This window comes from Lissotriton vulgaris, chromosome 11 (genome assembly GCF_964263255.1).
Source record: "Lissotriton vulgaris chromosome 11, aLisVul1.2, whole genome shotgun sequence".
In the NCBI taxonomy this organism is placed as follows: Eukaryota; Metazoa; Chordata; class Amphibia; order Caudata; family Salamandridae; genus Lissotriton; species Lissotriton vulgaris.
The window spans coordinates 1,041,944,206-1,041,967,401 of NC_141699.1; the positions used below are offsets into that span (position 1 = coordinate 1,041,944,206).

A 23,196-nucleotide genomic window follows, 5' to 3' on the forward strand; every position below is an offset into this window, starting at 1 on the left:
CTGGGCAGTAGTGGTGAGGCGGGGATGGAGTGGGGTTAAAAAAAGAGAAAATAACAATTCACTTAGCTGCCGGCCTCTGTCCTCTTTGGTCGATGCAGGAAACAGGAAGTGCACGGGCTACCAGTCTCCCCAAGCCAATTACGACACTGCTATCACCAGCATGGCAGCAGCGTCATGATTGATCTGAGCGCCCTTGTTTTGGCGCTCAGACAGGAAGTGGGGGGCTGTGCATGTTCTTCACCCAGCCTGTGCAATACAGCCGGGTGAAGAAATGCCAAGTGAGCTTGACTGTTTGGCCGGCACAGGACGGACGGCTGGACAAACCATCATGTGCACTTACAAGGTGCCCACTACTCCTCCCAGTGCTCTTTGGGCAGCCCAGCGCCGCCGCCCTGCACCTACAGAGACAGTAGTGAAAAATAAAAGGATAATAATATGGTGGTATTACAATTGTATTTTTCCTGTGGGGCGATGCTCCTCCGCCTTACCAGAGAAGCCGCCGCTGAGACTTTGGCCTTGCACAAAAGAATCTGGGTGCACGCCTTGACCTCGGACCTTACCCTGAGGAAAGCATCCATGCTTCCAGCATTTGCTGTGCCGTGCCTTAAGCCATGCCCAGCTGGATCTAGGGGTAGTTAGTGGTCTCTGCCCACTGCACAACCCATCATTCACTTCTTCAGAACAGAAGTAGCCTCCCCATGGTTTGTAACATAAATATTTGTATACTTAAAGACATTAAAGTGCATTTGACCCAAAAATTAATAGAATTGGGATCTAAAATCTGGATGTATGACGGTACGATGCGTACCGTCACAACGCGTGCTTTTACAATGCGTCCCTTACAACGCAAGTCGTTACCACGACTTGCGTTGGGGGCACGGATTGAGAATAGTATTATTTACTATTCCAACACCAGTCCCCGTGGACACTAGGGAAGGTGTTGGAATAGTAAATATACTATTCTTAATCCTCTAGCGCCCTCCAGTGCAAGTCGTGGTTATGACTTGCGTTGTAACGGACGCGTCGTAAAAGCACTGAGGAGTAAAATCCGCGTCGTAAAGGATGTTAACCCTAAAATCGGCATGTGAATTGAAGGGTACTGGTGTTGAGGTAAAACAGTAATAAAAACAATCCCCAAATAGGCAGATGCATCTTCTGTCCACCCCTTTGCTGGTCTGCCCCTACATGCAGATTTTTTTTTTTTTTACTTGAAATTGGAAAATTCTGGAATGTGTACACTTGCATTAATTAACAATCTGGCCATATGTGTACAACTTTGCAAGCCAGACATATGTTTCAAAATGTCTGACATTCTGGTGCCTCGATTAAATAAGGCAATTACTGCTTCTCTTGGGGGCTGGTACTTCCTGCCTCTTGTGAACTACTTTGATGTTGTGTTTCAAACTGATGGCATTAGCATTCCAAAAACTGATCAGAGACTCAGCCACCCACACAGTCTTCTGTACTTTGCCTAATTGGGTGTTCCTGGCTTCAGCAGGATTTCAACGAGATTCAAGAGATTTTAGAAATGTGTCCACAGTCTCCAGTTTTCGAATGCTATGTATTAAACAGATTGGTGGTGGACATAAATGTGTTGTCCTAATTGACTGCTGGTCCAATGCTTGTTTACTTGAGTAAGCAGGGTAGCTTTTGCCCTGGAGCCTGGGAGTGTGTTGTTGAGGAAATGCAAATATGTGCCTGGCTTTAAATACCTTGACATAATGCCATCCAGTGTAAATCTATGTAAGTTACATATGCAGATAAAAATATCAACAGCTATTAATACATGCAATACAAAACCAATACGCCGCACCTTTAACCCTTTAAGCGCTGCCGTCGGCCAATGGCCGACAGCAGTGCTACCTCGCCAGTGCTGCCGTCGGCCATTGGCCGACGACATTCCACCCACGATAAAAAACGGCCGCACCCCGCGGTAAACGGGTTAAAAGGTATTTGCCGACCTATTGGCTGTGCCAATGCTTGTTTTAATTGGTGTAGATTTACACTTCACTTGTTAATTTTTGCATTTGCCAATGGTTACTTAAATATGAAAAGTGCGCAGGAGCATGACAAGTGCTGTGCAGCTGTTGTGTCTTCAGAAAAAAGAGAAAATTATTTAAAAAAGAATGGGCTAAATGATCTGGATTTGAAGGGGCACACTTGGGAGCCAGGGATATGGCGCGAGGGTGGGATGCATTGGGGAGCAGAAAGTAAGAGCACGAGGGTGGGTCTTAGGGAAAAGAATGTAATTCAAACAAGCATTTGCAATGCTATGTCTCCCATTTATATGCATTTGAGCTATTGGCATTGTAAATGACAATGCCTTTCATTTATGTGTTGTTTTTAAAACAGATAAATAAAAGGCATTGTCATTTACAATGCCAAAAACTGAAAATCTCACAAATGCAAAGATCTATTGCATTGCAAATGTGCTCAGCGCCCGTGTTATAAAGATTTTTTTTTAAAGCATTAGGAGAGAGCTTGTCCGGCCTGCAACTGCAGGCAGGACAAAGCGATTTGAGAAAGTAATGGTCAGAGGCTGTAATTAAATCCTACTGAGTAACAACACATGTAACTCATGAGGGGGTGTCCTCAAGGGAGGTTACAAAATAAGACAAGGCGTTACTAAGGAGAGACTGCTAAGCCTCTTGACCAATAAAAAGCCACAGTTTACAGTGGACAATGACACAAGCCAATGAAAAATATGGGTGGAGAGTGGGCGGAGCTTCACGTCCAAAACTGAATACTGAATGCCACGCAGCGCATGCGCTGCCCAGGATCGACCTAAAAATGGTGTACAGAAGAGGAAAGCAATGGTGAGAGAGGAGTTAATGCCTCATCTCTCCCCACTGTGTCCCTTTTCTGCCTTCCATGTCCGCCATTAGCCCCATACAGCTACTTGAGGCGATGGTGGAGAGGTTGAGTAGTGGAGAGCTCTTTCTTCAAAAATCAGTCAGTGCAGAATGTTAATAACATGTTCAGTGTAACAAAGGACATGCATGACAACATACAAAAGGGTTCAAGGAACATGGGATACTGTACGTATGTAAGTGACTGTTTTCAATAGTAAAAAAGTTTTGCATAGTTTGAGAGTTCAGCATATCTAGTATATATTTTCGACTGGAGAATACATGATATTGTAAGAATCAATAAATTCAGTCTGGAGTATGTCCCAATGCTTCCGGGGTAGATGGGATTGTTTGCATTTAGTGGGGGATTTTATTAAAGCGACTGAGGTCTAGAGAAAAGCGGCTTCAGGAATATCACTGATTTTGGGTACTGAAATCCGTGGTAGTAGAAGAGGGAAAGGGAAGCATTTTTCAAGATGGGGAGCAAGTTATGCTCCCTCCGTTAGAAATAAAACAAGCAAAGAAAATTGTATGCTATGGTAGCCAATAGGGCTGGCGTTCGCGCTGGTGGCCCCCTATGTGACAAGGTTTGTTTCCACCCCCAGTGACCACCTCCTCCACAGATTCCCTCACTAACACCCTTTAACAGTGCACCTCAAGCCTCCATGACCACTCTCGCTCATTATTATTATTATTAGTATTATCAGCATTTATAGAGCGCAACTAACACCCTACGGGTACTCTGGGGCTGTGATACGAATGCCTGGCTAAGTGTAGATACCAGTAGAAAGCACTTACTGAAAGGAAGAATTACAGGATGTGAGAAGGCCGACTTGAGGATAAAGCCATGTTTTTACCCTTTTTCTAAATTGCATGAGATCATCTATTTGTCTAATATCAGGCAGAAGTTTGTTCCAGAGGCGTGAGGCTGCCGTACTAAAGGCCCTGCCTCCTGATTTAATTTTTCTGACTCTAGGCACCTTTACCAGATTTTTTTTTCCTCTATTAAGAGTGTAGTTCAACAATTGGTGTGGACTTGTGTGACCAACTTCGTTTTTGGTTCACGATTTGTGGTGCTCTGTAGTGTTGTCCGGGAGAACAGGTTTTTTAATGTGGGCGGAGTACAGTGCATCACCTCCTTATAACGTGTATAAGAGAGTAGTTGGGAGCAGGACATTTTGACCCCCCTTTTTCTGAGTCACTGATGTATCTTTACGCCATTGGATTGGGTCTTTAGTTGTATTATAGATTTAGAGTGGAGGGCGACCCTTTCCGTATTCCCTCTGAGCTCCGAGGTATTGTTTGAACCTTTACCAGATTGGCCAAGGAGGAACAAAGCGTTAGGGAGGGGACATACCATGCAAATTCTTTTTGCAGTGATTTGGGTCCACAGCCATGCAAGGCTTTGAACACTATGAACAATGCCTTAAAATGTATTCTCTGCGAGATTGAAAGCCAGTGCAACTCTGAGAGTGCCTGGGAGGTGGAAGAGCAGTGTGATCTCATCAATGGCAGCTTGGCCGCCATGGTCTATATTAGCTGTAATCTCTCAATCAGATACTTTGGTGATTCCAACAACAGAGAGTTACAGTAGTCCAATCTACTGAGGATAGTGCTTCTGACTATCAGTGTCCTAGCCTGTGTTGACAACATTGGGAAAATTGTTCGGAATGCTCTAATCAAGGTAAAGCAGCTCCCACCTGTTTTGTTAACATGATTTTCAAGTGTCGGTTTATTATCAACCATTACTCCCAGATTAAGTACCGAGTTGCTGGGAACCAATGAAGTAGTAGTGAAGGTAGGCCAGAAGTCAGACGGGAGTGTAGGGGGAATTCTACCTGCTGCACAGTGTAGGATCTCTGTCTTATCAGAATTAAATTGAATAGAATTCTCCCTAAGCCAAAGTGCTATGTCCTGAAGACAGGCATGGAAGTATTCTAGGGATACAGATTGCTCACCCTCTAAAGACAAGATAAGCTGGGTGTCTTCTGCGTAATTTACTAAATTAATGTTATGAGCCCTTATAAAAGCAAGTAAAGGGCTCATATAGATGTTAAATAATAAGGGGCTAATCGCCGATCCTTGTGGGACACCATGCAAGCTATTGGAAAACTTGGAGCGAAAAGGGAGGAGGGCTTCTGCTGTTGTCTATTGAATAGATACGATTGGAACCACTTTAAGGCAGTGCCCAAAACCCCCAATTCTTGCAGCAGGGAAAGAAGAATCTCATGGTTTACCGTATCGAATGCAGCAGACTGGTCAAGAAGAATCAGTATAGCTGACTGTCCCCTGTCTGCACGCAAATTTAGATCGTCCATGACGGCCACCAAGACAGTCTCCGTATCATTGGCCGGGGCGAAATCGGAATTGCACCTTGTCCAGGATGTTGTTCATGTCTAAGAACTGGGAAACTGCTTTACTAACTAATCGTTCCAAGATTTTAACTGGGTAGGGTAGGAAAGAAATAGGTCTGTAGCTTTTTGAACATGCCAGATCAAGTGATGCTTGTTTCAGGAGGGGTGTTACAAACGCCTGTTTTAGCAAGTTGGCACAGAACCACTAGTCAACGATTGATTGCAAATTTGCCGTAGTACCAGGAAGAGTTCAGGGGCCAACTCCTTCCAGATTTTATATGGTCGCGGATCCAGAGCGGAACCTGAAGATACCCCCTTGGCCATTTTATAGAACTTTTCCACAGAGAGTGTGTTAAAATGATATAGGGAGTAAGAGTTGTCCACCCCTGCCTGTTTTGAAGGCGTTGATTCCTTGGGTGTGTTATCCAATTTGATTCCATCAATGATATTACTAATCTTATCCACAAGGAAGGTTGCCAGGCTATCACATAGGCTCAGATGCATTTAACTAGCTTCATAGTACCACTCATCCCTATGTAGAGAGTCAGAGTCCTTTAAAACACACACACATTACACAGACACACATTCACGCAGAAACAATAATTCATATGTATGTAAATCAGTGTATAGGAAATGTTACATAAGACAGAAGACTCCACGGTGTAGAAGTCACACGTCATCCATACTAGTAGGCAGCATAGTTAAACAAATTTGCTTGGTCTAGAGAGTCACAAACTCAGAATTTAAAACATAATACCAAGGTCTGGGGTTCTCTTCAATAGTAAGAATTGATTTCTGCCCAAATTCAGCATTTTTGCAACATTAGGATAATGAAAGAGTGGGGAAAATTCATAACCTCTAACCTATACCTTGCAGTTTGAAGGCAGCTCTCTGATGACAGTTAATAGCTCACTGTTCTATATTAGGATTGTAATTTATGAACTGCAAGTAACACTCTGACAAAAGCAGTGACTCACAGACTTATTTACATCATATGTTGGGATCTACATGCGTTCTTTGCAGCAGGCATATTAACCCTCTGTGCTACCTTATGAGCAGTCAAAACTTCCATTAGATAAATCACTCTCCAGGAAGAACATTAATCACTGGAGTTATCTCTACATTTTTATTGTTGCCTGAAAATTGTTGGCGGCAAGAAAGGCTGCAGCAGGTGCTTTTAAAACCATAATATACTTGCAAACACGACAACTACCCCACCCGAAGTGGCCGCCCACTGCAGGGGCACTGGTCTCACTGCCCTGGTAGCAAAAGCCTCTTGTGATTTTTCACGCCCTGAATTGCCGACAGGAAAAATCATTTCAGATTCTCCCACACCCGGAAAAACCGGTCCTAATTATGCTGAGTGAAATGAATGCATAAAACCAGCCACAGCCCGTGCAGGTAAGAGCGGTGGGGCCGGATTGGGGGGAGGGGTGAATTCGACAGAGGACCACAAGGAAAAATTAAATAAATAATGAATTTCCTCTCGTCCCCATCTGTCGAAATCCCCCTCCACCCAGCCCCACCGCTCTTACCTGCAAGGGCCGCCGCTGTTAAAACATGTCATCATTTCTCATTGTGTGATGTGTAATCAGGGCTATAGTAGGGGCATTGCAATAGACGAACGGCATGGATTTCGTTAAATCTTTTTCTAATGAAGCTCACATGCTTAGTGAGATTACAAGGATGCTATGAGATGCTCTGTGAATTTGTAGAGAGTGGCTAATCACCCGTGGGGGTATCCAAGGGCGGATGGTGCTGATCCAGGATGAAGTGTGTCAAATGCCTCAGACTCCATTGGCTGAAGAATGGAAACTGATGCTTTTTCTTTCATGTTGATTAGTTTTTTGTTTTGCTTTCTTTCCTTGCCTCTGTTCTCTTGCAGCTATTTCGATTATGTTGCAGCTATTTCGATGTATCTTAAAAGATTAAGGATTTGGACCTGATGTACGAAGTTCACAATTGTAAAAAGTGGTTGCAAATTATGCACTGCCTTTTTGCAAATGCCATCTGATTTTGCAGACCACCTTTGCACAAATAGATCAGTTCACAAAATATTCATTCACAGGGGGTTTCACAACAACCTGCCTAATTCATATTAATTAGTCAGGTCACCATTTGTGGCCCCTGCGATTGGCCACCATCACAGGGATTGTGATGGTGCATGGCACCGCAGACAACCATCCGTATGAGTGCTTCCCAAAATGAAAGGTTGGATTTTTTTCAAGGAATAAAAATGTTTTCTGTTTTAGAAAACTTCTTTGAGAGCAGGCATGTGTCCCCCAGACCACTGTTTAAATTTTAGAAAGAATCAGGATTAGTGCATGACACCAAATCTAACCTATATCTAAATCCATTGTAGGTCACAGCAAGAGGGCAGATCCTTTTCAGAATGTTCTTGCTGCAATGCTTTCCTTTCAAACTAAGGACTTTGGAAAGCTATTGATTCTTCCTAATAGAACAGGGGGATACTTTCCCAAAACAGTCTTTAGGGCTCGCACCTGTGTTGCAGTGCGCAGCATTGTCGCGCAGAGTGAGAGCCCTTTTGTATGGGGTTTTGAAAGCTGCTCACACGCTCGTGCGTGTGAGCAGCTTTCCGTGACTGCCATTGGCTTTCGGGTGCTTTTTAAAAAAAAAGCCACAGGCCCATATCCCGTCTTTCCTCCGCCCATTCCCGACGGTGGCTAACACACACAGCAGCGCGTGTTCGCCATGCTGCCGCGCTCCCTCCCCTGCTCCTCTGTGGTGCGTGCGCACCACTAGTTGGCTTTACAAACGGGTGTTTCCCGCCAGAATCGGGCTGTTGGCATGGATGTAGAGTAAAAGTTATGCTCTCTTTGTCTGTGATGTGTTTAGAATCACACCCTTCCCCTCTGAAGAGCTGAGGAGGCACTGGCTGGTTAATTTTAGAATGTATTTTTTTCATACGCATTTCTAGTTTGTTTTTGTTGCCTTTTCGATTGCGTCCCCTCGCGGTTTTTTTAAAAACAGCACCGTGCTCGCTCACCCCTCACGCTTTTCCAGCGCCACACGTCTGATTGGCTTCACCAGTCTGCTTTAATATTTAAATTTCATTTCCACCATGTGGCTGCATATTTACAACAGCACCGCATCGGCTGCACTGACGCCACGCAACTTGTTCAATATCCATTTATCTGCTCCTACCCTGGATCTGCAGGTTTCTAGAGCCCACATGGCTCTTTATAACAGCAGCAACGCGCTCGCTTCACCAATGCCACGCGTCTTCTTTAAAATGTTGTTTACTAAAAAACAACTCGGTCCCGTGTGATGTCATCAGGCGGAGCCGGGTTTGAAGTTGTTGTGGTCGTGGGGCGATGGTGCTCTTCGGCAGACCCTGCCGACTGTAGGCTGCTAGTTTGAGATGGCGGGCGACCCGGTGCAGGACGAATTCACCGCTCCAGGGTCAAGGGATGAGTCGCTGAAGTGCCAATGACCGAGGTTCTCAGGACCGAGAAGATCCCTCTGCAGTCACAGCACTGCCGCAGCCCTGGGAAGCATGCAAGAGAGCTCCCGGTGATCTTCTGTGGGACGGAACACACAGCCCGGCTAGGGCAAACCGGAGGGGCTGCGGACAGAGCTGCAGAAAGCAGGTAAGGGCTTCTCGGCGACAAGGCTCTGCGTGCTTTGCATACCTAACCGCCCTTCAGTGACACCCTTACCGCCTGCAGACAGCCGGCTTTGCCACGGCTAGTTGTACCCTCCTTACCACCCTGCACACTCCTCGGCTCTGCCACATTTGGTTGTACCCCCTTACAACCCTGCACACACCCAGCTCTGCCCCCCTTAGTTGTACCCCTTATCGCTCCGCTGTGCCACCCATCGTTCACTGCCACTCCCTAAGCATTCCTGAAATCGTCCCTTCCCTCTGATGTCTGAAGCCCTAATCCCTCCACTCCCAGTGGACACTAGGCCCTGCTGCCTACAGTCCTATCCCCTTACCTCCTTGTGCACACCTAACCTTTACCGATATGTGCACACCCGGATTTGCAATCAATGCACACCCAGCTCTGCCACCTTTAGTTCTACCCTCTTACTGCCCTGTGCAAAGCCGGATCCGCAGTCTATAGTTTAATCCCCTCTCCCGCTTGTGCATTCCCGGCTCCACACTCTTCCTTGACTCCTCCCCTGCATGTGCTCTCTCGGCTCCGCAGTCTGTAGCCTTTGATTCCCTTCCTGTGCACTTTTGGCTCCGTACACTGTAGCCTTAACCCCTCCCCTGCCTCTGCACACCTGGCTCAACACTCTGTAGCCTTGTACTGTATGTCTGTGCATACCCGGCTCTGATGCCTGTAACCCTGAACCCCCCACTGCACACACACACACATACGCACGCGCTAGGCTTGGCACCCATAGTTTGAACCACTTACTCGCTCCACCCACTTGGCTTTGCTGTTCCAGCCTCTTACCTTCCTTCGCAAGAGGGCTCTGCCGCTGCGTCCAATCATAGCCTGTTTCCTCCCTCTGGGCACCTGGCTCCTAGCCCATCCACCCTAACAGTACACTAATAATAATAATAATAATAATAATAATAATAATAATAATAATAATAATAATAATAATAACCTCTCTACTCTACCCGTCCCAACCGTGTTCTCTTGTCAGTGCGAGTACTTGGGGTTGTTGCTCTGCCGGGCTATAATGCTGTCTTCCCCACTGACCCCAGAGATTACAAACACATCTCGGAGTAATGCAGCTTGGCTGCACACTGGAGCCCTCTCCTTCTTTCTGCTTTCTAGAGTTAGTTCTTGGCATTTGTTTAGCGCTTAATGCTATAGTTATGGCATCACAGGGCATGAAGTGGTTTGTGTAGGTAGCAGGCGGCTCCACTAAAGCAATCCCTGCTGGAGCATCACCACCTCTCGCCCGCCATGACTCCCATGCCTCCATCAACCCCAGCGTGTTTCTCGCCCACCTCCATCCTCTGATGTACTGCTAATTGGAGTAGGGGTACCTCCATCCACATCCAGCTCTGCGTATCACCAACAGCGTCCACTCCAGCTGTGTTACCACAGGAGTACCTCCACCCATCCCCAGCTGTGCTTCGCCCCTCCTTTGCAACCCCAGCTGTCATTCTTAATGTTTCCCCTCCAGAGGTGTGCTTGTCACGAGAGCACATTAATAGTGCACTCCTTGATGTACCTCTCACTAGAGAGCGCTGGACGCCCCTTGTGCGCATTACTAGTGCACTCCCCATGTACCTCTCACTAGAGAGCGCTGGACACCTCTTGTGCGCATTACTAGTGCACTCCCCATGTACCTCTCACTAGAGTGCGCTGGACGCCCCTTGTGCGCATTACTAGTGCACTCCCCATGTACCTCTCACAAGAGTGCTGGACGCCCCTTGTGCGCATTAATAGTGCACTCCTTGATGTACCTCTCACTAGAGAGAGCTGGACGCCCCTTGTGCGCATTACTAGTGCACTCCCCATGTACCTCTCACAAGAGTGCTGGACGCCCCTTGTGCGCATTAATAGTGCACTCCCCATGTACCTCTCACTAGAGAACGCTGGACATTGTGCGCATTACTAGTGCACTCCCCATGTACCGCTCACTAGAGAGCGCTGGACACCCCTTGTGCGCATTACTAGTGCACTCCCCATGTACCTCTCACTAGAGTGCGCTGGACTCCCCTTGTGCGCATTACTAGTGCACTCCCCATGTACCTCTCACTAGAGAGTGTTGGACGCCCCTTGTGCGCATTAAAAGTGCACTCCCCATGTACCTCTCACTAGAGAGCGCTGGACACCCCTTGTGCGCATTACTAGTGCACTTCTTGATGTACCTCTCACAAGAGAGCGCTGGACGCCCCTTGTGCGCATTACTAGTGCACTCCCAGGGCTCGACAAATCTAAAAAATCTCACTTGACCTGCAGGTCGAGTGAGTAGACTTTTCTACTCGACCTAACAGCAATGCACTCGACCCACAATTGATCGCATAATGGACTTTTTTCAAAACATATGCAGCGCCAACAACCCAGGAAAACGTTGGCCACCCAAATAAACGCAGGAGTGAGGTTGCATGGATCCCTAAGTATGTGGCCGGCTTTCCGTCTGCAGGAGACAGTCACCTTTCAATGTAATGCTCCCTACTGTTTGGGTGTACGGCAGACCCTTGCACCTTCATGCGTCTTATGCACTCAGAAAAAGAAAAAGAAAGGTTTTAACACGCTATTCTAGCACATGCTACAGGAACCGCAGGAACAGCAGCAGTGCGACGGTGCTCAATACAAATGTCATGTAGGGGTAGGTGGTAACTGGCACAACAGATAGGCAGAAACTGATCACACTTACATTCAGAAAAAGTAATGTAACACTACAAAAGAGGCCAATCTTTTACCGCAATGTCTCAACCATTACAGAACAGTCACCAAAAAAACGCCCTTTTGCACATGTACGGTATACAAAAAACATTCACATTGCTAATGTGGGTTGGACGACAAGGAAAGTTTAGGAGCTCATTTGCGCAACTTGTACACCCTGGTCACAAAGAAAGTCAACTTGATACTCTAGAAAATGTCTGCGGCAAAGAAGAGGAACAATTGTCTGAATCATTAATGTCCCAGTGCCGGAATGTAATGCTTCAGAAGCGCACCACTTTCTATCAATGCAGTACCAGGTGATCGGAGTAACCAGAATGTGCAGAGGTTTAACAAGTGCGTTTTACAAAACGTATACCACATTAAAGGTGTGCAACGCCCAGAAAGTAGTTTACTCTAGTTAAAAAGATTTTTAAAAATGTTGGTGCTGCAAAGTGAGGTCACGTTTCTTCTACACGAATTGTTGGACAACTAGGTTACCACTTTTGAAAATAAGGACCCAAATTAAAGTCGAGTTAGTCAAGGCAGTCTGCCATCTTCAGAGCACTTCTTTGCCCTGCCATGATACAGATAGCAACTTCAGACCCCCACCAGCACAGTATCTAGACATTAAAATAACTTTCTATGCAAGTTACAAAAATACAAATATAGACACATGGTTCCCTGGTGACGTGAAAAACACACAGAAGGAGCGTGGTTGTAAGATGTACTGCCTTCAATTTTCTACCGATTGAAATGGGCAAACGAGGATTTTGCTGCACAAGCTTTCACCAGTTATTCAGCTAGTCCTATGAATGAAGGCTCACAAAAATGATCAGAATTAATTTTTCTTATAACGTAAAAACAACAAGCCATGATAACCTTCAACTCCCTGCACTGCTCACCAAGCATTCGAACAGGCACGGACTCACCCAGCAGGCCTGACCTACAAGAGAACAACGCAGACAACAAGGGGTGGGACAGAGGGGATGGGAGCAAACATACAGATAACGGCAGGTGAAGGGGCAAGTGACGGACAACAGGGTGGGAGTGGCTGGGGCAAGAAACATGGAAAACACTCAACACCACGGACAATGGCAGGATGGCAGGTGGTAGCAACAGTACACAAGGGAACCAGCTGAAAAACACTAAGCACTCCATCAGAGATGAACACAAAAAAAAGAATAGACGATCCAATGTAAAAGTGCCGGGGCCTACCCTTTTGCTTTTGATACCGGCCGGGTCGCGACGCCCCCAGACAGTGCCATGATCAGGGGATTACATGCATACAACAGGACGGACACTCAGGAGACTCACCTGCGGGTAGCATGCTATAAATAATAAAATTATTGCGTGACTCAGCGCGCCCCAATGCGCATGATAACATTCACCAGGTCCACTCCAGACCCAACCCTAAGGGTGAACATAAGACCGCGGCGGAGACATTCATCAATAGTGCACTGCCAGGTAGATTTTTAAAAATCGTCATGTAATATTTCACGAGGAGAGACACGGAACAGTCTAATACTACTAAACTGACATCGGTCCCTGCAACAAAACCGGCCCCCTCTCATAAAACCGGCCCCACCCCATCCAGCCTACCGCTGTTGAAAAAGGAAAGCTAACGCTGTTGGAAAAGGAAAACGTAGACTCGGAGGCTGACCTAAGGTGAGACAACATGACGGAGCCTCGTGTAAATGAAAAGAAATTTAAAAGTGACTCACCTCTGCCAAATCGTCCCGCACTTTGCCACTGAGTCCCGACTTCACCGAGGAGAGCGCGTGTGGTGGCGTGCTACGTCACTGCTGCACTTTAAGCAGCACAGCGCGGGGGCAGGCCAGGGCTGTCATTGGTAGCGCTTTCGCGCGCTACAAGATTGACGGCCCTGGCCTCCAAACAATAGGCAGTGTGATGCCCCCTAAAGACTTTAACTGCGCACCGCACCACCTGCACTCCGCCTATCGTGCGTGCGTGCATGAACATGCTGCCCCCTAAAGCCTTCATCGCGCACCGCACCGCAATGCGCTGCCACCTAGAGCCTTCAACTGTAACTGCACCTATCAGATAGCACTCGCCAGGCCGGTCAAGTAGGCCTTGAAACTGACTCGACCTGAACAAAATTCACTCGCATTTGCGAGCGGGCGAGTACATTTGTCGAGCCCTGACTCCTTGATGTACCTCTCACAAGAGTGCTGGACGCCCCATGTGCGCATTAATAATGCACTCCTTGATGTACCTCTCACTAGAGAGTGCTGGACGCCCCTTGTGTGCATTACTAGTGCACTCCTTGATGTACCTCTCACAAGAGTGCTGGACGCCCCTTGTGCGCATTAATAGTGCACTCCTTGATGTACCTCTCACTAGAGAGCGCTGGACGCCCCTTGTGCGCATTACTAGTGCACTCCTTGATGTACCTCTCACTAGAGAGCGCTGGACGCCCCTTGTGCGCATTACTAGTGCACTCCTTGATGTACCTCTCACTAGAGAGCGCTGGACGCCCCTTGTGCGCATTACTAGTGCACTCCTTGATGTACCTCTCACTAGAGAGCGCTGGACGCCCCTTGTGCGCATTACTAGTGCACTCTTTGATGTACCTCTCACTAGAGAGCGCTGGACGCCCCTTGTGCGCATTACTAGTGCACTCCTTGATGTACCTCTCACTAGAGAGCGCTGGACGCCCCTTGTGCGCATTACTAGTGCACTCCCCATGTACCTCTCACTAGAGAGCGCTGGACACCCCTTGTGCGCATTACTAGTGCACTCCCCATGTACCTCTCACTAGAGAGCGCTGGACACCCCTTGTGCGCATTACTAGTGCACTCCCTATGTACCTCTCACTAGAGAGCGCTGGACGCCCCTTGTGCGCATTACTAGTGCACTCCCCATGTACCTCTCACTAGAGAGTGTTGGACGCCCCTTGTGCGCATTAATAGTGCACTCCCCATGTACCTCTCACTAGAGAGCGCTGGACACCCCTTGTGCGCATTACTAGTGCACTCCTTGATGTACCTCTCACTAGAGAGCGCTGGACGCCCCTTGTGTGCATTACTAGTGCAGCCCTTGATGTACCTCTCACAAGAGTGCTGGACGCCCCATGTGCGCATTAATAATGCACTCCTTGATGTACCTCTCACTAGAGAGTGCTGGACGCCCCTTGTGCGCATTACTAGTGCACTCCTTGATGTACCCTCCCAAGAGTGCTGGACGCCCCTTGTGCGCATTACTAGTGCACTCCTTGATGTACCTCTCACTAGAGAGTGCTGGACGCCCCTTGTGCGCATTACTAGTGCACTCCTTGATTTACCTCTCACTAGAGAGTGCTGGACGCCCCTTGTGCGCATTACTAGTGCACTCCTTGATGTACCTCTCACAAGAGTGCTGGACGCCCCTTTTGTGCATTACTAGTGCACTCCTTGATGTCCTCTCACTAGAGAGTGCTGGACGCCCCTTGTGCGCATTACTAGTGCACTCCTTGATGTACCTCTCACTAGAGAGCGCTGGACGCCCTTTGTGCGCATTACTAGTGCACTCCTTGATGTACCTCTCACTAGAGAGCGCTGGACGCCCCTTGTGCGAATTAATAGTGTACTCCTTGATGTACCTCTCACTAGAGAGCGCTGGACGCCCTTTGTGCGCATTACTAGTGCACTCCTTGATGTACCTCTCATTAGAGAGCGCTGGACGCCCTTTTGCGCATTACTAGTGCACTCCCCATGTACCTCTCACTAGAGAGCGCTGGACGCCCCTTGTGCGCATTACTAGTGCACTCCCCATGTACCTCTCACAAGAGCGCTGGACGCCCCTTGTATCAAATAGCGTTGTCCTGCCTGCTGTTGCAGCCAAGACACTCTCTCTCCTGATGCTTTAAAAAAAAATCTTTATAGCACAGTCACCGAACACATTTGCAATTCTATGGGTCTTGTATTTGCGAGAGTTTAAGTTATTGGCATTGTAAATGACAATGCCTTTTATTTAACTGTTTTAAAAACAACACATAAATAAAGGGCATTGTCATTTACAATGCCAATAGCTCAAACTCTAGTAAATGCGAGCCCTATTGCAGTGCAAATGCTTGTTCTACTAGGGCTTGCTTAGAACACATGCAATTATAAGATAAAATTGCGCAAAATGCATAAATCCAAGTAAAAATAAAAGTTGCAGGTTTATAGATTATACTGTGTACACAAATCCATGCAGAGCCCAGTTTGTGCATTATCTCAAATAAGTGCCAGTACAATGCGGGCCGGCTTTAGCGCTGGTGGCGCCCGGTGCGACAATCAATTTTGGTGCTCCCAAACCCCGTGACCGCCTCCTCGGATTCTCTCACTACCACCGGACAAAAGTGCCCCTCATCTGGAGCGGTGTGGTGCAGCGGCCAGGGCAGCTGACTTCGGAGCACAGGGCTCACGGTTCGATCCCCGTGGCAGCTCAGCTCAGCACCATGTGACTCTGGGCAATAGCTCACTTCATTTCCACAAGCGCCCTCAGCGCCTTGAGACCCATAAGGTTGAGTAGTTTGCGCTTTACAAATATGGATTTACATTTACATCTCTCCAATTCTTCAAGGTATTCCTAAAGACAACCCCCCCTCTGAGTTCAGTGCCCCCTCCAGAGGTCATTAAGGTCAAAATGTGCTACAAGGGACTTGTTTAGGAGAGGTTAGATTTGTTTAACCTCATGCGCGCTAGCGGAATTCCGCTCGTACGCTGAGATTTTTAAAAGCGCATGTTACGTGACGAGCTGGGCTCGTCATCAGCGTGTGAGGAGGCTACGCCATGACGAGCCCAGCTCGTCATCAGCGTGGAAGGGGTTAATGAGTTGTACCTATGTAACACACTCAGGAGTATCCACAGGATAACTGTCTTAAATCAAAATAGTAAATGTATTGATGGAAGGAAAAGAGAACACATAGAGCAAAAATTGTATTGCGGCACAAAGATTTTTACTACGACAAAATTGAGGAGATAAATACAAACAAATTAATTAGAGCAAGAAGTCATGAACAGAGATAAATAATATTTTCTCTACAGTTCATAACTGAAAACATCAACTCCAAATGATAAACCACGCAACCTAAATTAAATAATAAAAAATGGTTGTGAGTTAGTGTCAAAACAACATTGAATGAGATGATGGAGTGTCGACGTTTCGGTCTAGAGGGCAGTCGTCAAATAGACCATCATCAGGACGATATTTTTCTATGCTGAAGAGACTCCCTTGAATTTCCAACTGAATGCCGAATGAACACGGAAACAGCAGTGACGTGGGGCACAGAGTCAACCACGGAGTAAAACTGGGATTTGAGAAACTCGGGCCACAAACGTTTAGCCAAATTTCGATTAAGTTATCAGTCAGGTGGAAGATGACATCCCAATATTTTCAAACAAGTATTCAAGCAGCATACAATGTATCTTCGTCAGTTCGTCAGACTGCCATAGGTCAGCGCCCAGTGCGGCCGCACTGGTCGCACTGCCCTAAAGCCGAGCCTGGTGCAATGGGATTGCCCATGGCATCTATATTCATGTGGATGATTCTAGAAGGTGTGCACACCCTGCAATATCTATCCTTTAATCTGGTAGAGGATGAGAGCATCATGGCCCACCTATCGCCCAGCAGAACGTGCACTTAGAAGAAGAACATTCTTTTCCACTGCAGGAGATAGTATTTCTTCTATGTCGATGGTGCTATGGGCAAAATAGGACTGCCATTTGACTTGTGGGGTTAGCCGTTTATTGATATCAATAAGTATAGATTTAACAGAATGGCTGTTGTTTGCAATGCAAAAGATAGTCCCTTTATTATTTCCTATTAGGCACGAGGTTGCAAGTCATTTTCTATAATAAGAAATATGAATGGGGCAAGGGAGCAGGGAAGCTTTTCTGACTTTGCATGTGCCTCACACATTAGGGAATCCAGGCCCTTTAGGAAACATGCATCCTGCTGAAACAACTTTGAAGGAGGTGGAAAATGTTGAGTAGTCAGGAAGATGTCTACTGTTTGAGCTGCTGGCAACTATTTGGAAGGGGTCTAGTAGTGCACACAGGAGCGGATACTCTAAACAAAAAGTGACGGTGCAGCGTAGGCGGGGGGACTTATGACGACAACAGCACACCAAAGCAACATAACTTACCTGCCGTCCGCCGCATCGCCGCTCTTCTGATCCTCTGCAGCACAGGCTGAGGCTCCCAGACACCCCTGCGGTCAATCTGGATGTTGAGCACCCTGGATTTGCACGCCCACGGGGACTGCAAGCCTGTGCCTGCTCTCTCCAACCCACCTGGCAAAACAGCTTGGGTTGGATACATCTCAGTGCGCATGTCGGTTTGGCCGTCCTAGGACGCCCCAGCCAAACCCACACGTGCACTGAGCAGCAATGCCCACCACTCCTCCTATGCCGCCATCACAATGACCCTACTCCTATACTGGGTCCTATGAAGTAAAATAAAATGATAATAAACCAGTGTAATTATTAGTTTATTTTTCAAGTTTTGCATCTGTGCCGGTAGGGGGGCGACGCTCTTCTGCCATAAAGGAGGAGCCGCCACTAAGTGCACACCAACACAATTCAAATACTCCTCAGGTCATGCTGGTGGTTCCTTGGCATAGAGCCAAGAGGCAGCTCAGCCTGGGCCTGCTCCAGTTATATAGTCCTCCCATGGGCTGTTTCCTGAAGACTCTCAAAGACTGGTTCCAATCAGCAGGCACTTGTACAGCACATAACGGTGCCATTGGGTAATATTTTGTTCCTGCACAGGGTGTGATAGGCACAGAAATGTATTCCATCTGTGCAGTGTACATTGGATTGGATATGGTTTTTGTATAGCGCGATAGCTACCCGCAGGCATCCTAGCGCTTAGCCAAATACAGGTGTGTGGGGCGGGTTAATTTTATCTGCTGAAGAGAAAGGTTTTTAGTTTTTTCCGAAAGTGCAGAATTTTGCAGGAAGCAGCTCTTTTTCAATAGGGCACTCAAACCTTTATCTTCCGCATGCAATGCAATGCGGATATATTTAGCAAAAAGTGTCATTAACCAGTGCCTAATGCCAAATGTTATGATGTGAGATTGGAAAGTAACTTTAAACCTTTCTAGATGGGACATCCAGCAATGTTCTCAGAAACAAGATTTCATTGCCACTTTCAATTTAAGCACCTCATTTTGAGTATTTATATGTAAATCAAACACTCTTCAAACTGCCTGCTGCTTCCCAAATGTAGCAAAGTAATATGGCTCTTTTCAAGGGATATGAAGGGCAAAAGAAATTATCATACTTGCAGAAAGAAATTGCAGTCGTCTGGGCCTCACATTTAGATTTGATTATAAAGTCAAGTTATTCATATTTTTATGCTTCAGGTGAAGGCATTTCGCCACATGTACAGGATGCCATTGCATACGACCTCATCACCTTGTTCCTATTCTGCAATAAGAAGGCAAGCCCTATTGAGAACTGGGGAATGACACACCATTTCAGTGGCGGCTGGCAGCACTAGAGGGTGGCGGGCAGGAGCGGCCCGTGCATGTGAGAGCGGTGGAGCAGTGTGGGAGGGAATAGATAGACGATGGCTAGGGAAAAATATTATTTATTTCATTTTCCTTCGTCGTTGTATGTCAAGTCCCCGTCCCACCCTGCCTCACCGTTCTTACCTGCACGGGCCGCTCCTGGTAGTTGGGCAGGCAAATGGGTGGTGGGCGGGTGACACATTAAATCAAATAAAGAAAGAAATACTCACTTACCAAGATCCTCCTTGCTCTGATCCATTTTTCTTCTTCACAAGGGGCTCTCAACCTCCGCTAACCAATCCTGGCGCTGCTCTCATGTTGAGAGCAGCGCCAGGATTGGAGGGTGTAACCACTCTCACCGCTCCTAAGAGCAATGGTGGCATGGGCTTGGGCTAACCCAGCTGTCTTAAGACAGCCAGGTCAGAGGTTTCAAAGTGTGCATGTGTAGCTATCCGTCGCAGGATGGCAGGCCAAACGGGCCTGCCATCCTGGAAATCTGTACTTCCATATTTGCACTTACCTTTTGATTATTTGTTCCTCTGTATTTTGGCTATTACTATAGTATGCCACAATATTCTTGCACTCAAATTTCCATACTACAATCTCTCTTCCTCTGGCACTAACTCTTCCCTTTCTCCATTTATTACCAGCACTTGAAAGGAATTCTGCCTAATCACTTCTTTCTTCTAGACACTGTGATTATATATTCTACAAAGACACGGTGGTGGGGCCGGGTGGGGGGGGATTCTGACGAACGATGCTGAGGGAAAATTAAATAAATAATTAATTTTCCCTCTGCATCGTCCGTCGAAATCTCCCCCACCCGGCCCCACTGCCCCACCGCTGTTACTTGCACGGACCGCAGCTGTACAAGGATCATTGCCAAGAGACACTGTTCCATATCACCATTTTCTCGGCAGGGAAACAGGAAGGGCCCGATTCACAGAACTAACTTAAGACAAAATCCTAAACTTACTACTTTTGGTATTCACAGAAGGCATTTAGTAGTAGTACAGTTAGGATGTTGTCTTAAGTTTGTCTTAAATCTGTCTTAAGTCTGTCTTAAGTCTGTCCTACGTTTGTCTTAAGTTTGTCTTAAGACTGTTTTAAGACTGTCTTAAGTCTGTCTTAAGTCAAACTTAAGACAAAATACTAACTTTACTACTACTAAATGCCTTCTGTGAATACCAAAAGTAGTAGGACAGACTTAAGACAGACTTAAGACAGACTTAAGACAAACTTAGGACAGACTTAAGGCAGACTTAAGACAGACTTAAGACAAACTTAAGACAGACTTAAGACAGACTTAAGACAAAATTAGGACAGAGTTAAGGCAGACTTAAGACAGACTTAAGACAAACTTAAGACAGACTTAAGACAAACTTACTAAATGCCTTCTGTGAATACCAAAAGTAGTAGGACAGACTTAAGACAGACTTAAGACAAACTTAAGACAGACTTAAGACAGACTTAAGACAAACATAGGACAGACTTAAGACAAACTTAAGACAAACTTAAGACAAACCTAGGACAGACTTAAGACAGACTTAAGACAAACTCAGGACAGACTTAAGGCAGACTTAAGACAAACTTAAGACAGACTTAAGACAAAATCCTAACTTTACTACTACTAAATGGCTTCTGTGAATACCAAAAGTAGTAAGCTTAGGATTTTGTCTTAAGTTAGTTCTGTGAATCCGGCACACAGTGATCTTCCTTACAAGGCACATTGAAAAAGAATTACGATTTTTGAAATATTGGGGTAAACTCCAGTGGTCTAACTCACTGTGCATCCTCTTGGTCTTCGTTGACTATGGTTGGAGCCCATGGTGACACTCCAGTTGTACAAGGACAACACTTGCATTCGAGTAGCTTTTAAGGGCCAGACTATGAGTTTGGCGGACGGGCTACTCCATCACAAATGTGACAGATATTCCGTCCGCTGTATTACGAGTTCCATTATATCCTATGGTACCTCTGCCAACCGGCTCATCGCCACCCAGCATGTGTACATCAAAATCATTTTGTCAGCACATTGATCTTCAGTCTTTACCTATTATCAATGATCCTGGTAAAGAAGCCTCTTCGTGACAGCTTTGTTACAGCTAAATACCAATCCTGTTGATCCAAGAACAATCTTTGGGATTGTCACATTTCCCTGCCATGTTTCTATGTTCTTTTAAATGCTATGGGGTCCTTCTGAAATAGGCAGCAACATTATCTACCATTTTTTTGGGAGCCCCTCTGCTTCGCGTCTGACAGGCTGCTCATGGAATGGGGAGCAGCTGGTGGGACAAGAAATGATTGATCGGGTTTGGGCTCCATCCAGGAAAATGTTCCACGATATAGTTAGCTCTGCCTTTGGCTCAGACTCAAGTCACATATTGAACGAGCTCTCGCCCACACGAACAGATGCAGCAGGCTCGGACAAGCACACAGGGACTGAGAACTCAGGACATTTGCAGGGATATGTAGACTAGTGCTGTTCAAAGGGCACTGGAAGATCAGCAGGAACTAGAAGCATGGATGGTACAGGCTCAGTCTTTGAACCAGTGGCGGCCAGCAACATTAAAATATGGTGAGGCGTGATGCCCAAAAAACTCACCATATATGTTGCACTTGCTGGCACACAGGTTCTGGTTGGGGTCTCCCTCTTCGTCCTGGAGCTCTCCTCTGCGGTGACTCGGGGCACTTCCGTCACAAGCACAGCTCACCCGCGGCCCGTAACGGAGCGGTTCCGTCATGAGCACGGGAGCGCCGCGTGGCCCCGCCTCCCCTTACCGCTGCGGCGGAATAGCCGCCGCAGCGAAGGGGTTAAAGCCAGAAGAAGGCTAGATGAAAAATCAATAATGCTATGAAGATTTCCACTTCTAGGGCAGAGAGAACAATTGTAGACTGGATGATGAAAGAGGCACCCATCTGTCGTGAAACCTTATGACCCAACTCAATATGTCAACCTCAAATAATTCAAGGGCATACTTATACCGAGGTGTTTTATTCATTTATCTATTTTTTGAAGTTTTATGTAGTGAGAACATGGATCAAGGCCATTAAAGCGGCGCATTACATTACACCAAGTCAGATGCATGTTTAAAAAAAAAAATGTATGTACATGGAATTTAAGAGATTTGTCCAGAATCGCAGGATGTTGAGGCGACGCTGGGACTCTAACCTCGACACCCAGGGCCCGATTCACAGAACTAACTTAAGACAAAATCCTAAACTCACTACTTTTGGTATTCACAGAAGTTAGGATTTTGTCTTAAGACAAACTTAAGACAGACTTAAGACAGACTTAAGACAAAATCCTAACTTAAGTCTGTCTTAAGTCTGTCTTAAATTTGTCTTAAGACAAAATCCTAACTTCTGTGAATACCAAAAGTAGTAAGTTTAGGATTTTGTCTTAAATTAGTTCTGTGAATCGGGCCCCCACTTCCTAAGACGCCAGGTCTGGCTTTTAGGCCACATCTCCTCCTTAACTGAATTGTAGCAACAGCACAGGAAATACGGTGCTATAAAAAAGCGCCCCTCCCCGCACAAAACTGTAAGACCCGACTTCTACTTATATCTACAAATGTAAAAATCCCGCATAAGCCGCGTGACTTACCGCGAATCCAAGTGCTGGGGAGAAAAGGCAGCTCCGGCCCTCCGGCCCCTTCCCACCCTCCTGGCCGGGGCCTCCATATCACTCAAGAATCAGCCCAACCACTTCTTAACAACAGCAGCGCTGTAAAAATACGTGAAAACCCACCAAAACACCGGGGGGGAATTATAAGCACGTGACCCCCCTACTTTCTCTCTATCAACCTGTCCCTTGCGTGATTCAGTGTTATTTCTGTTTCAAGAGGGCAGGCATTTTATGACATATATGAAAACGGCGGTACATTGGATTAAAGAGCATTCTTTAATTGTTAAACTGATTTGAGCAGTAATCACCGACATGGGTCATTTCCTGGCAGGAAATGTCTTCTTCCAAGAATCACAGAGGGGACAGTTTGACTCCAGATGGCATTTAAATGCCTAAAACAACACAGTGCTGCTGGGAAAGGGAAGTTACACAGAAATGTTTGGCCCTGAGAAAGAACTTTGTATTTCATATATAGGTTTAGAAAACGAAAACCTGTATTGTAAGGCTGGATTTAGGCAAATTATTTGCGACCAAGAAGGCCTTTCATTCTC

The 23,196-nt window shown here is 46.5% G+C and overlaps 1 protein-coding gene across 2 annotated transcripts in view; it reads right to left on the minus strand.

The window, feature by feature from the left end:
* KCNMB2 (potassium calcium-activated channel subfamily M regulatory beta subunit 2) overlaps positions 1 to 22,709 on the minus strand; it is a 197,204-nt gene extending 174,495 nt beyond the window's left edge. Inside the window, exon 1 of one of the 2 annotated variants that reach the window (XM_086944381.1) lies at positions 22,625 to 22,709. In XM_086944381.1, coding sequence (XP_086800507.1) covers positions 22,625 to 22,701 — 77 coding nt within the window. In that variant the 5' untranslated portion in view covers positions 22,702 to 22,709. The remainder of the gene's footprint in view (positions 1 to 22,624) is intronic. The other variant, XM_086944380.1, reaches the window with a different exon arrangement.
* Between the last annotated feature and the right edge of the window lie 487 nt (positions 22,710 to 23,196).